At 37.4% G+C, this 17,207-nt stretch overlaps 1 protein-coding gene across 10 annotated transcripts in view; it reads right to left on the bottom strand.

The window, feature by feature from the left end:
• TNRC6B (trinucleotide repeat containing adaptor 6B) overlaps positions 1-17,207 on the bottom strand; it is a 134,852-nt gene that overhangs the window by 108,490 nt on the left and 9,155 nt on the right. For 5 of the 10 annotated variants that reach the window (XM_058864548.1, XM_058864546.1, XM_058864534.1 and 2 more), the window contains exons 2-3: positions 13,745-13,817; positions 8,813-8,911 (exon numbers count right to left, since the gene is read on the bottom strand). In XM_058864548.1, the coding sequence (XP_058720531.1) occupies positions 8,813-8,866 (54 nt within the window). In that variant the 5' untranslated portion in view covers positions 8,867-8,911; positions 13,745-13,817. Of the gene's footprint in view, positions 1-8,812; positions 8,912-13,744; positions 13,820-17,207 lie in introns of those variants that run through there. The other 5 variants (XM_058864536.1, XM_058864539.1, XM_058864544.1 and 2 more) reach the window with 4 other exon arrangements.

Here is a 17,207-nt window from a genome sequence, read left to right as displayed (position 1 = left end):
ATAAAGCGTTCTGAATTTAAGCAAAAGTACTTTCCTTTTCCTGCTGCACTGTTAATGATCCATTTTTCAGTGTGTTCCATCCATACACTCCATCCATTTTGTAGTGTACTCTGTGCACACACAGTATGGACGGATCTCAGGAAAATATGAGTTTAGTAAGACAAAAAAAATTCCCCTATTTTATTTAATTAACCTTTTATATTATTCTTTAGCTAAAGAGCAGAAGCATTTCACAAGCCATGAATTCTTGCAAGCTTCAGCTACTTTTTTTACTTTCATAAGAAGATTTTTACACTTTCCATTTAGGGGACACATTTGACCCTAAAGCCCTTGAACAGTTCACCCCCACCAGTAATTTCAGAAACCACTTGTACGCAACCCAGTGATGCTATTTAGCCAACTCATTTTACAGTCAATTTACTATTTATGGTACACACAGATGAACGAGTTATAGCAGTTTAAACTGACATCTGTAAGTGGCTGATATTCTCATATTACACATTGTTAACCACCCTGACACAGAAGAGAGAAAACATATTAACTTTCTCCTACTTGGATTTAGAAATCTAGATGATATGCTGCCACAAAAGGGCAACAGGCATGAACTGCTGAAAAAATTTTCAAAGCCTTAAGAAAAAAGATGATAATCAGAATTACAGAAAATTAAATTGCACTTTTTCACTACACACAATCACCTTCACTGCCACAAATACTGTTTGCAGCTGTTTGTTAGGAATGACTGAAAGTGACATAAACCAGGCACACAGAAATTGGTACTGAAGTTTTTCTGCCTTAAGATCAGACAGACAAGCAATAGGAAGAACTTTCTTTCGTGTTCACAGAAATCTGTTGTGTGGATTCTAAACACATAGAAACTGCCAGTGGCCTAGAAAGTTCCTCAACACCTGGAGGCTGAGAAGAAATCTGTTATATCTATGTATTAACCCTGTCCTAGATCTGTCTTAGGCATCCACTTTTGACCACTGTCAAAAAGGAGAAGGAATACAGGCTATCCACACCCACAGTACACAGCTGCTTTCCAGTTTCTTGTTATCAGAATGCAAATCCAGGAGCCACTGACAATGCCGCTTACTTGTAAAATTTTGCCAAATTTATCAAGATTATTAAAAAGATTAGATATTTGACAGACCACCAAACCACTGAAATAGCCACTCATCTCTGGAGCAGAGCCTGGGCTTTTCTACAGCTTGCCCTCAAAAAAAAACAAACAACGAACCTTTAGATGCCATGGGAATAAGTTATTTCTCTGGAATTACATGTAGAAATTCCATCTGTTGATACCAACCAATATAATTTCACAGTACCTCTAAATATTTCTTAACCTAATTCCATAGCACTGCATCTGTAGACAACTAATACATTCTCCCCTCTTATGATACACCCTCTTGCCTACTGCTCAAACGCTTCAGTGATTTTAAACAAGCGCCAGGAAGCGCTGACATGTTTTAATGTTGCTTTTACCCTTCAGGGGAACTGATATCACACAATATGTTTCTGCAGAGTTCCAGTGTCCTTAGTTGTCCGGAATGATGGAGACCATCACTACTATTTTCTACTACTACTACCACAAGAATAACAACCCATACTCTTCTCATCAAACCTCATGTGCATTTCTTCCATACCCAATGAATGAAAAAAAAATTTGGAGGAAGTGAAAAAGATTCATACCCATCTACTTCACAAAATAAAAAGGAAATAGTCCTTGTAGGGTCATGCAAATATACAAAGTCTTGCAAATTCATGAAGTCAGCAAGACCAATGAATTTCACACCTTTCAATGACTCAGCCAAACGAACATTTTACAAATGATTTCTAAAGTAAATCTAAGATTTTTTTAAAGTAGGGTAGAGTAAGCTTTAATGCCCCTGACTCAAATTTCTCCCCAAATACCTATCTCCCTCAAGTCTGCCATAAGACAGAAAAATTGAAAACACTCATCAATACTTCCACATCTGTAAGACTTCATATAAAGTGACCAATTATAAAGAACTCTGTCACAATTCACATAGACTACAGCCACTGCCAACACTTCTGTAAAGCCAATACCAACTGGAAAGAGATCAAAAGGCAATATTCTAAAAAAGCAGACACCCCTTAAATCACCTGCATGAGAAGAGACACTTTGTAAGCAAAGCCACAAATCAATTGCCCTGACTGACATTCATCTCACAGTGGGACTATACCACATAAGCTCTCAAATGCAGAACCACTTTTTTAATACTTAAGAAAATATCTGCTTTTTTGTCTGCTTTACAAAGTATTATAAACTGTAATGTAATCAACTGAAGAAGAGATGCTATTGGTTGAGAAAAAACTAATGAGAAAATATTTATGAAAAAGAAACAACCTATAAAAGAATGGAAAAGATGAGTTTTAAAACTGGACGTATTTTTAAGACTGAAGGGTTCTTTCCCTTAGAAATGAGACACACACCTATTCACTGCAGTGAACATGCCACGCCAGTACACTTCCTCCACACGAACCTCACATATGGAAAGACTGGATCAAAGAATGTATGGTGACGGTTCTTCCAGATCTGTCTCCTTGGCATGTGATGGTATTTTCCAAGAGAAAGAAAATACATCATTGTGTTAACCTTCTCTTTTGTGATTCAAAAGCACTTCAGAGTATTTTGAGATTAGAAAACAGAGAGTCATCTTTCAGTTCAGCATCTATATTTTAGCAGTCTTCACTATGGATAAGTAGGTTTCAAAATGAGCATTCCATCTTGCCTCTGTAGAAAACAGTACACCCAACTGGCAGAATCCTGAATTTGATCCTGAATTTCTTTTAAAATGTCCAAGCAGTTAGGCTATCAACAGCATTCCTTCACAATAGTTCAAGTAGTGCTGTCTAATTCCATGTTTTTTTTTGCAAAGTCCTCCACAGTTTTACCTTATTTATAACTGCTTCTTTATAGTGAGCCCTGATAACATACCATACTGCTTTTGGCTGGAATTGAGCTACATTTCTAGACAGTAGCTGGTAGAGGACTGTGTTTTGGATTTGTGCTGGAAGCAGTGCTGATAACAGAGGGATGTTTCAGGTACTGCTGAGCAGAGCTCACACAGCACCAAGGCCTCTTCTGTTTCTCACCCCACCCCACCAGCAAGCAGGCCAGGGGTGCACAAGAAGCCAGGAGGGGACACAGCCAGGACAGCTGACCCCAACTGTCCAAAAGGATACTCCACACTACATGGCATCGTGCTCAGCATGAAAACTGAGAGAGAGTGAGGGTGTGTGGGGACGTTGGCCGGGGCTAACATTGCTCATAGATGGGCTGGGCATCAATTGTTTAGCAGCAAGCAATTCTTTTCCTTTTGCATCATTTGCTCTTCCACAGGTTTTATTTTCCTCTCCTCTCTGTTGTTGGTTTGGGTTTTGTTTCCCCCAAATTATTACACCACCCTTATCTCATTTATCTTATCAAATTGCACATATTTTCTGACTTTAACCCTTGCAAATTCTACCCCTCCATTTCACCTGCAGGGGCAGGAGTGGATGAGCAGTAGTGTGGTGCTTAGCTGCCAGCTAGGGTTAGACCCCATACCATAATTACAACTCTTTGTTACAATGCCTTGAAATTTTGAAATTTGAAGCTATAAACTCACAAGCAGGCTTGCTTGGGTTTTCTTCCCCATGGAGAAGGGTCCAAGCATGTAGCGTTTTGTAGGAAAGTGTTTTAGGTTCTTTTCCTGGCCACAGCATTGAAATTCCAGAGTGAAACTAACCCAAAATTTCTGCTCCTCTTGATGTACTATGTTAATTTATACTTAAAACAAGAGGAGACTATATTGCAACACTTTTACAAGCTTTTATAACATGTAATTAAAAGGAATTTTAAGTAAATTAATTCTTTACTGAGAGGCTAATGGACTTTTTTTCAATACACGATATGCAAATATTTTGGGTCTGAAATTACTCTCCTAAAGAGCTGTAGCATTTTCAGGTTAACAAAATGAAGCTAGCAGAGCATGAGATGACATCAGTTTCTGTTGTGAGAAATTCTTTGTCCTCCTACTTATTAAGCTGCTACGTTTTAGAAGCAGCATAAATTGTCTTGTTAGGCAGAATACCTCTCTACTTTTCAAAGACTATACAAGATACTTCATACAAAGACTCCAGGAACTTAATATAGTTGTAAGTCACCTTTACAAAGACTAGCTGCTCCTACAACTCATGTTCCAGAAAAATGATGGAAATACATCCTGTATATCAGGGCACAGAAATGCTGGAAGCTCCACAAATGACTCACCAGTGGACATTAAAAATGAAATAACTAAACAAAAAAAACCCGAAGTCTACTGTCCTGGATCCAGTGGAGAAGCAACAGCTACATGAGTAAATTGAAACCTACTCAGGACTGTCAGGTACTCACAAGATAGTACACTGAGGTTGAAAGCTCACCTCCTGTAACAAGCCAAAATTTTCCAAGAGTGCAGGGATTCATACTGAACCATCATCTGAAAGCACCATGTACCAGGCCAGTACTAGAGTGGAAAAAATATTTTTTTATAATTACAGTCTCAAAGCAGACTGTTCATTTCATTACTGTATAGGCCTGAATGTTTTAAATTATTTAGTGCTAGCTGAATAGAAACCCAGTTCTGTATCACTCAAGCAGGATCATAAGCCCAGAGATACAGGCATCAAGGTTTTGAATGCTGTAAGTTTAATTACTTAACTAAGGGTTTTTTCCTTATTATATTAATTCTAAATTCCACAAAATGAAAGCATCAGCCTAACTCTTGCACTATTGTCATTATGCAGGAACTGAGCACACCTTACCCATAAATCCAGTTAGTGGCACATTCCTGCTTTTAGGAAGGAGAACTCCTAACAGCACTTCCTTGTGAATTTTAAGGTTCTGTTAATAAATATAAGAACACCTAACTTAACATAGGCTTGTGTTCCTTAATTCTCAACATGTATGAAGTAAAAGCAAGTGTTTAGATATTTGAGTCACATACTTTTTAATCTCTTTATCTTCTCTGTGTGAATGCAGAACTATCTATTTTTCCTCCTTTTTCTTCTTCAACACCAAAGCAAAACCATGATTCATAAATACCTTTCTATAAATTACTTTAGTCAAAATAATTCACTTCCTCTGAATTCATAGGCTTTTACTTTGAGACATGAAGGAAGAACTTGGAAGAGAGTGGGAAAGTTAGATACACTTAACATGAGCATTTTAATTGCATTATTTGATAAAGAAAGTCTTCTGCATAAGCTCAAAACTCCTGCCAAGATGGAAAGAAATCTAAAAGCACTTTAAATCAGGCATAAAATTTTAGCTTCCTCCTGCAACATTTTACAGCAAAGGAACAACTGAGAAACCAAATTGAATATTGTCTGTGCAGTAATCCTTAATTGATGGATAAAACCAGTTGAAATCAGTCACAAAAAACAAGTTCAGTGCTTGTTGATATTGTCAGAGTACTAAAGCTGTTAATGGAAAAAGCCTAGTAATTGTTAGTAGCTAATTAGCTACCACAAAATATAATTAAAAATTAAAATCATAATCCAGATAATAGTAAAGGGTGTAGGGTTCCAAGCAGAAACACTGGTTTTCTTTTCCTCTTGGTGCAAAGGAGAGGTAGCGGAAGATGGAACCAGAATGACCCAGTGCTTCCTGCCTTCCACTAGCAGCTCCAGCAAACATGACTAGGGAGAATACCATGAGGGTCTTGCTTAGATTCCCAGTTCTGAAGAGATCAGTACTACAAAATTCCCTCAGTTGTACCTCACTGGTAAGCCTTTGCCACCTCATGGTGGTATTCAAAGGTTGGACTCAATGATCTTGGATCTTGGAAGCCTCTTCCAACTTTAATGATTCTATGATTCCTTTTTTTTTTTTTTTTTAAAGGAAGACAAGAGACCCTGAAAAGGATCCTTCCCTGTATGATACTCACTAGCAGATAATTCGGATAAAATAGACCAGATATTATTATCAAATAAGACTTCCACATCAGCCAAAATGAAATTAATTTTTTAAACCCATATACTCATTTGAAAAACTGGCTTCTGCACAGGTTGCTTCCCCTCTGTATAGCACTAACATTAGGCAATTATTGGAATCAAGAGCACGCTATTGACAGGTGCCAGCTGTCTTTACCATCTTGACGACATTTTAAAGAAATTGTATGCAAAATTGAGAACATGAGCATAACTTGACAACCACAATATTAAAAAAACTAGATTACTAATTAAATAAAAATGCATACATTAACAACAGTGGTAGAAGTAAACACTAAAGTGAGAACTGAGTCCATCAGTAACCTCCCTTAAGCTGAATTCCCAATGAGTTGCCACTGAGTTTGCCACTCCTTTCAAGAGTGGCAAAGGCAAGCATGAAAGCTGACTTTACAACTGTGTCACCAGCTTGTCAGGAGTCAAGCAAGAACATCATTCTTCATGATGATTAACTGTAGGGCTTAAATTTTCTGATCATACCTTACATAGTGTTAATTAGTTTGAAGGCCATGAATACTTGAAGTGACTTGCTCTACATAAAGCACAGTATTTTCTTTCTCAAAACCAGAGGCAATCTCCTTTTATCTTCAAGACCAAGATGTCTCAAAGTACTATACAGTCCAGGATGCCAGAAAAATTAGATAGTTATAGAACCAAACCAGCTCACAGGTATACAGCATAACACATCATTTGTTTTCCACTTCAGGATAAAATCTTCACATAAAACTTTCTAGCTTATTTTTCAGGTTGGCACCACAAAAAAAAAAATAATTCTTGCTGTACTCAAATCTTTTTATCCTGATATTCATGGTATCTCCACGGCAGATGATTTTGGTCCCATCTCTTTAAGAACACTTCATTGAAGTATACATCATGTCTCCTGCCTGAAAAAGTTGGGAGTGGGTAGGGAGGGATGGGGACAAAAGGAAAAAACCTGAACTATATTACTGAATATCTAAAGTAGGTATTTTGTAGAAAAATGTATCTTTATGAAAATGGGTCACTAGATCATGTAAACATTTGTAAATTAAGGGAATTATTTTAATGATACTAGACAACACAGTGAAATATATTTTGCCTAAATTTTTCTAGGACAAGCCTTCAACTGTTATAGATACAAAACTCTCGTGAGACAAGGAAAGAGAGGATAATAATTTATGGATTGAAGAAACACTGAGCAACAGACTTCAGTGAGCAATCCTGTACATCACAGAATGGAAAGAAGGGCCAGATGTAGTCATTACTTTTTTGCTTAATATATAGTGATTCTAGATAGTCCAATATTAGTAACATTAAACACCAGATGCACCATTCCTGATCTCCCACATTCTCTAAATGACAATTGTTTCACAACAATACTTCATACACATTTAGGAACTCAAAGTCAGTATAAAGAATTTGGTTTTAAATTTAAGCTCATTCAGTTTTTGGAGCAGAGATACAATCTTCACCATTACATCCAAAATTAAGCACACCAAAGAAAAACATACCCTTCTTTGGAGGAAAAGACAGTTACTTCAATTTACTTCCTCACAGGCAAAAAAAATGAAAGCTGTGTATCCATAAATATATGCACAGGTACCTGTTTGTATACACATAAATGTGTGCTCACACACACACACGAAGATCCTCTCTGTGCAGTAAAAAGAAAGCACTGATAACTATGCTAAAATCAGTAATTAATCGCACTGTGATGGCTCCTCTCTCATGTCTATTCCCCACTGAAACTTGTAATCACGCCCCTGTCAAAAGATGCATTCAATAGCCCAGATTGCTGCAAGTACATCCACTAATATGTTCTTGTTTTTCAGCTCCTAATCTGGAGCAAACCTTCCTTCAAAGCTATTTAAAATTAACACAACTCCTAAAGTACAGGCAGCACAATTGCCAAGTCCTTTCTCCAATAATTACTTACCTCATAACTTGGTGCTTACAGCTAAAAGAATGTTTTTCCTTAGACCCTGAAACAATTAAAACATCTCTCCAAAGGTCTACCTAGGAAACAAATTTTAACTTTAGTCTTCTAGTTTTTAATTTCTCAGTTTATCTCTTACACAATGCTACAAGCAAGGTAACAATAATTCAGATTTTTGTGAAATGTAGAGAGCATGTTTTAAACACAGATCAGTTGCAATGTTGACACTAACTCCTCAAGTAGTCAGGACTATAAACTGTATTTATAAACCTACAGAAGAGTATGACAATGACTATGTCATTATGAAAACCAAAGTAATTCCTGCCTTAAAATTTGCATCTTCAGGAAGTAGGCAAAAAGCAGGACACGGCATTGTATTCAACAGAACACTTCACACGCTCCTATCCCAGCGAGGTATGCTGAGAATCACAGGTGCCTTTAAAAGCAACACACAATCCAGGCTCACAACACAGCAAGTACAAGGAAACAAGAAGCAGCACACCTTCAATATAGGTCAGTCAGTAATCCACAAACACCAGCACCTGCACCCAAGGGCCCACATGTCCAGTTCCTTATGTTAGCTCAGAGGGTGAGTAGGACAGAAAGCCCATCCAGTTTTCACAAATGAAATACAATCAGGGTTAGTATCTTCTTACAAGTTTTCTCTTTCCTTCCTGAAAGTGCATGAAAACACATGCTCCATTCCTTAGTGGATGGCAAAACCCCCTGTCTTTCTAAAGGTTTTTCAAAGCTTAATTTTCTAAGTATCTCCATGACAATAAATAATAAGTATCTGCATGAAGGTATTTATTAAAAATACCACCACCAGTTGATGTTCACTCTGTGTACCCCCCCATTTCAGCCAAGCAAATTTTTGTTCTTCCAAAACACAGTGGCATTTACCTCACTGACCTTGGGACTGCCTTCCTCCAGTATTTCTCCCTCATCAGTTTGCATGGGAACAGGATCTGTGCAAAGCTCTGCAGAAATGCAAAATACTGCCTAAAAGATAAACAACAAAGATATATTTTAAAAACAATGATTTTTCTGCCTTTAACAATGTTATGTGAGATTGCAGTGCACATAAACAATTCTAGGCTATGACCTTTATTGCTGCCATTCTGCACATATTTGCTGAAATTATGTTTTACACAAACAAGAACTGTTATTCAGGTTAGGAGAAAATTACTAAATTAAAAGAAAAAGAAAAATCCCGCTTAACAAGAATATACTTTTTTTAACTTTAAAGTAATTGCTGACTACTTAATGTAGTCACAGATTTTACTCATTAAAGCCACAGTCAGCAAGGATCATTCACACAGACCAGAGTTGAGAATTCTTTCTTACTAGGAAATAGCTTTTGTGCAAATATAAGATTTAAAGACTCAGCTTATAGCAACCTAAACATTACTAATTTGAAAAATTGATAAGTCTTCCAGTGATCTCACAGTACTTCTGAAGTCTTACTTTCAGGATTTTTTCCTTGACTTCATTTAAAAAATAAATACATTCTAAATGGTTCAAGGAATAGATAAAGTGATTCACCTTCAGGCTGGCATTTCCAGTTTAACCCACGTCAACAGATCCCAGTGTTTCCAATATTCAACACTACTAGGCAACTGAGTAAGTTTGTTTGACAGTACCAGTGCAGTTCCAACTGAACAAAATCTGCACTCCAAACTTCAAATTGTAAAGTAACTTATGGAAGGATGCAACACAATCAGGGAGACCTTGGTGTTTAAGATTAGAATGTCTCCTACTCCAAAGGACGAGGCTTCTTTCAGGGGTAATGGATCAAATTAATTAATTGAAGAGATCAAATGCACCAGCATAAATTCAGCAGGAATCTCTCACTGAAAATGCCAGACATAAATCATGACCAGATCTCTAACATTCCAGGTGTATGGAAAGTAAGGGCTCACACTGAGTACACTGAGTTAAGAATTCTCTTAAAGCCTAGAGGTTGCTGGCCTTTAACAGCTGTCCCTCTTGAGATTATGTAACTCTTCAACTGCACCAGCATTTAACATCCATTTCAAGTTTCTCTCCTCCATCTCAGCTAAAGAACTGTTGACTGTCACCTTCACAGCAGCAATTCCAAGCCTGGAAACTGACAAGAGAAAGCTTCTAAATGATGCACCTCCTTCACTTCATTGTTAAATCCTGTTCAGAGTGTAAGGCTATCTGCACTCCAACCACCCCTGTTGTGTTGCACATAGGTAAAACAACATCTGTCATGGTTGACTCAAGGAGTGAAGAACATGTTCTACAAACATTAAGGGCCTGAAGCTACAAAATGTTACATACAACTTAATAATTCTTACAACCAACAAACTGTTACATTCAGTAATATCATACATTCTAGTGCAAGGCACAAGAGTTGTAAAGGCTTAGAGCACAGTAATTTCCTTTCCTGGGGAAAGAAGGAACGAGGAGAAAAGCAAACTCTTATCCAAATCCTCACTTAAATATTCTGTCTTCAACACACAATCAAAAATCAGAGGTATTATATGCTAAGCATGACATCTATGGCAAGATCCTCCCGCCTATAACAAATGTTTCTTGCTTTTTGTTCTGCACCACAGTGGAGGAGGCCAGGCGGGGCAGTCCCTGTCCATGGTACTTCTTCGCCATGCTCGATTTCTGAAACCCACTCCAGAACTTCCAGAGCTGGGAGTTTTGGAGCATGATTTTGCAGTATCAGAGTCAAGTAATTAGGCAGCTCCTCAGATTTTTGTTAGACAGACAGTCTGATGTCTAACAGCCAAAACGGCTTTTGCCAGAAGGATTCCCGTGGCACTTACCTGGCCACAAAGTCAGAGAAATAAGCAAGAATGAAGCTGAGCTACAAAAACATTAAAAGAAGCTTATATATAAAACAAGACCGGAAAGGTCAGACCAAGAGCACTGCAAGGGGAAGTCACTTTTCATTCTGAGTGCTGGAAGAACTCAAACATAAGCCTCTGAAAACCTGATGTGTTTTATCTTCTGAGATCCCTCACTACCAGAGGAATTGGCGGTATTTGACACCAGTTTTTATATACTACTCCTGGAAGAAGACAAAAAAACTACCAACCAGTGCATCTCAAAGGAGGAAAGAAAAGGTCAGTAGAACTAGGAAATAAGAAAAAATGCAAAGGCCACAAGAACAAAGAAAAGCAAGCAATTCCACAGACAACAGATTAAATACACTGGAACTATCCAGAACTCAGAGATTAGAGTAGGAAACTGAATGAATAAACTTTTTTACTTCTCCACTGTATTTTCTTTTTTATAATTTCTATTTTCTCTCTTAATTTATCCTAGAATTAATGTTTTCTTTGCTTTAATGTTTTAAAAAAAAATATAATATTATGTCATACAATACGTAGAGTGAACCCACATATATGGGATGGTTAAAAGGTAGAAGTTCTGAAAGGCTCAGTTATTTGTAAAACTTCAAAGGGAAAAAGAAAATCCACCAACAAATTTTTTTTAGCTGGTGCAGGAAGACAGACTACAAGAAGTATTGCAAGAGGAAGTTTTGCTGAACATTATCCTTTTTTTGTTTGGTTTGGGTTTATTTTATACTTGATTGCATTTGCTTCTGGGTCCTTTCAGGAGACAAAACATCCTGCAATAAACTAGGACCCCAATTCAATAATTTTGATGTTCTTTTTCATATATGAATCATTGATTCCCTTAGCCACTGGCACAAGAATGCTGCATTGCAAGCTTATTTATTGCTAAAAGGAGATATTTCAAGATTCCTGAATCCATGGGACACAACCCCTGTGGCAGACTTTTATAGCAGTCATTTACAACCGAGGGTGACTTCTCAGTCAACAGAGACTGCTTTTTGCCAGCACATGAAGAAACAACATAATTATTCCATGTTACTGACATCACCTCTTCAGCTCACCAGCTTCTGGCCAGAGCACTGAAGGTGACACACAGGGTCATTAACCTTATACATGGAGGATGGAAGGGAAGTAAGAATTTGTACTAGCATCCTACAGAATCAGGAAAATGACAAAAGCCTAAAGGCAGTTGTTTATTTATATTCAGTACTTAATGTGGTATGTCAGGTTCCCAGGTGATAAAAAGGAAGTTTATAGACAGTCCATTTAGATTTTCAGATCCAGCACCTATCAAAGTAACTCCTGGAAAAGGTCAAAAGTAAGATAATCCTCTTCTTCTACCCTTGCATATATCCACCCAAACTACTTGAAATGTTACTGAAATCCCCCAATTTTTTATTCACCTGATATCCTTAGAAAAATTAACTAACTTCAACTGGAGTAAGGCAACACCAAGGAAGGCCTGACAAATAGCGATGCACTGGTATGCCCACATCCAAGGTAGCAAATGCACATCTGAACTTAGGAACAACTTTTATTTAACTCTTCCAAACGTAATACCGTGATGAGAATCTATTCTCAAAGGTAAAAACATTCATTAATACGAACCAGATGGATTTCTTATGAACTTAAATGCCTACTGCAATACTGTCCTGCCATTAAACAGTATTGTTTTGGGATAATCCAGTTTGATATTTAGCCCTATTTTTGCTCCATCTCTTTCTGCGGCGAAGATGTACTCAATTTGTTTACTGGGACCAGCACGACAGATGCAGCTACCAGAGACTCGGTGTAAGCAGAACAGCGCAGTGTCCTTATGGACACCATCTCTGCACTACAGCATTCTAACACACTCTAGCAAGCAAAACCTGAACAAAATTTCCATGTATTTATAAATCCCTGAAAACCAATACCAGTGAATGAGGTATTTCCTCCAGACCTAATTTTCCCGCCACACAGAAAGGTGGAAAGCATAATAAAAAACCCAAGGTCCTCAATAGCAAAAGAGAGCTGGAATTCCAATGATTTTAAATTTGGTTTCATCAAACAGGTACCACTGGGACTAAGCACCTTGTCTAATTCAAGGGCTTGGACTGAAGAGAAAATCTGTTCTTCATTTGATAATGAAGAAAAAACTTACTTCAAGCTTCTGAAGGGTGCAGCTGCGAGAGAAGCACTTATTAATCTACAACCAATTGTGATTTCTGTGAATTCCCAAGTCTAAGTTGGATACGGCCCACTAGAAACCCCCAAAGGACGGTAAGACCGCCCAAACTGTCACCATTACAGACATTAAGCAGAAATTGAAGGTAGGTCCCAAACTCTCTCACAAAGCTAAACAGGCACATGACTGCTCTTCCAAGATGGTGATCTTATATACGTGGCATACTTGAAACAAGAGCATTTAGAACAAGGCACTACTTGACTAAATTGTGTCTTACATGAGACTGCGCTTGACACAATTGTATCGACACATGATCGCTGTCACCAGCCTCTAGGTACAGACAAAATGTTCATTTTTAACACATGATCCAGCCATATTGTATTTAATTGCTAAAGCATTGTATTACATTGGGTCTGTTAAGAATGTACAAAAGCAACATAAATTTTAATGTAGAGAAGAACAGAGTATTTTTTGTCATTTTAAATTCAAGTTGCTCTGAAAACAAGAGCATTCAGAAGATAAAAAAACCCTGACTATAACTTTATTGCTTACAGGAAATAATCACTTACCAATTCCAGTGACTTAAAAAATCTCAACATAAATTAACTAATTTTCAAAGAAAATGATGCATCATACATATCAGCTTTAGCTTACAGAAACAAATCACATCAGGCAGTAACAAACTTCACACCAAACCCACAGGAAATAACACACTAGAAAGCACATTAAAACAGACATACATCCTACAGTATCTTAAGAACCAGCATAGGCTATTGTTCTTCTCACCTCCAATTTTCAAGATCACAATACTGAGCTTTGGTTGATTTTTACCTTTGACAGTTTCCAAGGGCTGCCAAAGCCCTCAAGGATCCGTCCTGGCTACATTCAGTGCAAAAACAAAACCCTAAAAGGAGACAAAAAAAAAAATTTAAAATGTCAACCAACTGTGGTCATTAGTAAATTAAAAACAAACATAAAACCAAAAGTCAACTGTCTCCAAAGCTCAGCAAACCTAGGTGCACAGAAGTGAAAGGAATGGCTGCCATCAGGAAAATATTTTCTTAAAATTCTCCCCATAACCTCCCATCCAAATCTGGAAAAACAGTAAACACTGGTAGCATGTGTGAGAGAATGTCCTACTGACTATGAGATACAACAGAACAGTAGGAGGCTCTAGAAACAATTTCTATTCACAACTGGAAAAAACATGGGGTAAAACTGGTTTCTTCTACAAGAACTGAGAGAACACACACACCACAAGTGTGTTTCCTTACAATCAAGGGAAGTGATTATGTAATCCTACAGTAACTCCTGAATATTAAATATTATGCGTAAAAATTAATCCTACACCTACCAATTGTCAGGTACTTAATCCTATTTTGAAAGAGTAACATAGCAGCACTGCACTGGCTAACAATCAAGCCCATTTCAAATCATACATAATCTGTCTTAACCACAGCTAGTATTAAACACTTCAGTTTTGGTTTTGCAGAACATAACCAACTTCCAGGAATTAAAAGAAGTCCACAATCATCAGCTTACCACTACACATCCAAGTTAACATCACTAAAATCTAAATTATTCCAGCTGCCATTATTCAGGTTTGTTGTAAGAGATATGAATGTGGTATTTTTCTAAATTCACTGCATCATTTTTTTGGCTACTACTCCTCAATGTACAGAATCATTTAGGAACAAAGTGCTCCTGTCATTGGACTAACTGCCATAAACTGAGTATTTTTTTTCCTCATCTTCTAGCATTAAATAAGAGTTTCCTGGGCATGATTTCCATTCAAACAATTTCTGACTAGAAAATACATTTGGTGATAAAAGGGAATCTTACCTGCCACTGCGGTTTACCTGTCCCCTGGCTTAGTGAGTGAATGTTTTACAGAGGCAAACTTTAATTCTGAACCTGGTTCTGGCTTATGCTGTGGGGTGATTCTGATAAAGCAATCAAGAGCACACTCTGCTCAAAAGGCCTGTCTTAAAACATCATCTTACAAAAATCAGCTGCTGATGTAAATAAGCAAAAACTCAATCAGGACATTGGCTTCAAGTCATTCACAACTTCAAAACAACACAGAAATATTTCATGGTTTTTCATCTACAGCACAGCAGCAATGTAACAGTCATGATTTACTATAAAAATTACTCAGGACAACACAGGTCTCACTGTGATGGTAATTCTCCACTTAATTTTCCAAAGCTGAAGATGGAAACAATTTGTAACCAGTAATTTGGTAGGAGATACTACAGGTGCTTGAGAAGAGGATTTGCAACCTCTTGATTTCACATGGTTTAGAACAATCTCTTTGCATTACTTAGGTGGAAGGAAATCCAGGAAGGATTAGTACTTCAAGGAAAAATGAGCTAAAGATACCACTCTAAACAAAGCAGCTAGGAGGAAGGGGAAAAGGTAGAAATCCTCAATCTCTCACAGAAAAAAAATCCAGAGGAATATTCAGGAATGGCAGTCACATGTGCCACAAAATCACAGTGGTGTTCTACAGCAAAACATGACATGAGAAAGGGTGTCCATTATGTTTAACTAAGCGTTGGCTGCACAACTTCATGTTTTGTTCTGTTTAAATTCTTTGCACTGATATTTTTGGTAACATGGAAAATACTTCAGTTGTTCATGTAGATATCACACAAGTACTTAAAAAAAGATAAATAGCTGTAACTTGGAATAGAAATCATATACATTAGTCTGTACTGCTCTCCTAAAGTAACATGAGAACAGAAGGACCATAAAGAAGTTACAGAATGTCACCCTTTTTGATTCATTGTTAAGGGAGATATGTGAAACATGCAAAAGGATACTTCTCAAATGGTCCCAAATCAGACTTTCATTTTAGAAAATCCTGACTCTAGCCTTTGAGTCTAAAGACAGTCTTGAAACATAAGGACAGAATACTTCATCATCACCTTCCCAGTCTTCCAAACCATTTACATAAACAATATTTCAGGTGCTAAATGTTTCTCCTCCCAGTAAAGTAAACAGAAAAGCTTATTTAAAAAATGTTTTGCTTGCACCTTTTTGCCACTTTCTAACGTACAAAGCAGCATACACCCCACTTCTTTTCTGCTCATACCGATTTTGCTAAAGAATCCCTTAAAGGTTACAGTGAACATAAAAGATATTTGTTGTCACCTTGCTACAGCAGCCTATTGTAAATTATACTTACATACATAATCCACACATCACTTCTCAACTGTAATCAAGATTACATCCCAACTATAATCAGCCAAAGGCTGCCAAGTGGTTGAATTTTCCAAAGGCCTTTATGCTTTGTTCCACTCTGTCTTTTCACTGTGACTGAAGCATACATACACACATTTATGTGCATATACACATATATGTGTGTAGATAAAACGTGTATGTAACAAAATACCCTCCAAATTATTTCAACTTTTTCTCTTCAAGACCTCGAACACTCTACACCACAATGTTTATGCAAACTATCAAACTGAGGTTGCTGGGAGTAGTGAATCTTAACTGACTGTCAGCATCTTCTTGACAGTCGGCACCACAGGAAGAGTTGTGGTGATACCTGGAGCAGCAAGGAATTAATAGATAGTGAATTGAGAATATCACATGCTTTTTACATGCCACATCAAAGTTTAACCCACTCAAGAGATTTGTTCTGCAAAGTTGGAAACAAACAATCATTTAAAAAAAACAAAAAAAACCAAAAAACCATTATTTTCAATTGTTCATCTCTGGTTCTATTAGGTCTTGCAAATTATTGGTTTTCAGGCACAGAAAAGTGCTACTTCACACTGCTAATGCTGCCACTACTTGTTAACAGTAGCAATGCTTGGAATCCCAATGGCACAAAAGCAGTCATTACCATAAGTATCACAACTATCATGGCATTTAATGGTGCCCCAAGTGGCAAAACCAGTCTGCAATCAACATGCTCAAAATGCCAGCAATCCATGTATACCAGCATTCCAAAGGATTCAGCACTGCTGGAGCTTCACTAGTGCAACCAAGCCTTTATTTCAGGGCATTTGCAAAGTGACAAAATCTTCAGAATACAGAGTATCAGGTTTTCTAAGGAAAAGTAGAGAGTGGAGACACCACTGGTCTACTAGACCAGAGACACGAAGCATTTTTCTCCATCTTAAGCAAAACGTTGTGATGAGTGAGAAACCTGCTTCTCAACAGCTCAACTTTAAACCTGAAAGCTATAAATAACTCCTTTACTGCTGATAATCCCAACAGAATCATCCTGACAGATTATTCATACCACTAAAGTCAACTCAAGATCGAAGGTTTCCTTTTG

Source organism: Poecile atricapillus, chromosome Z (assembly GCF_030490865.1).
Source record: "Poecile atricapillus isolate bPoeAtr1 chromosome Z, bPoeAtr1.hap1, whole genome shotgun sequence".
Classification (NCBI taxonomy): Eukaryota; Metazoa; Chordata; class Aves; order Passeriformes; family Paridae; genus Poecile; species Poecile atricapillus.
Note: the sequence above shows the minus strand (reverse complement) of the source record. Positions and strands in the feature narration are given on the sequence as shown.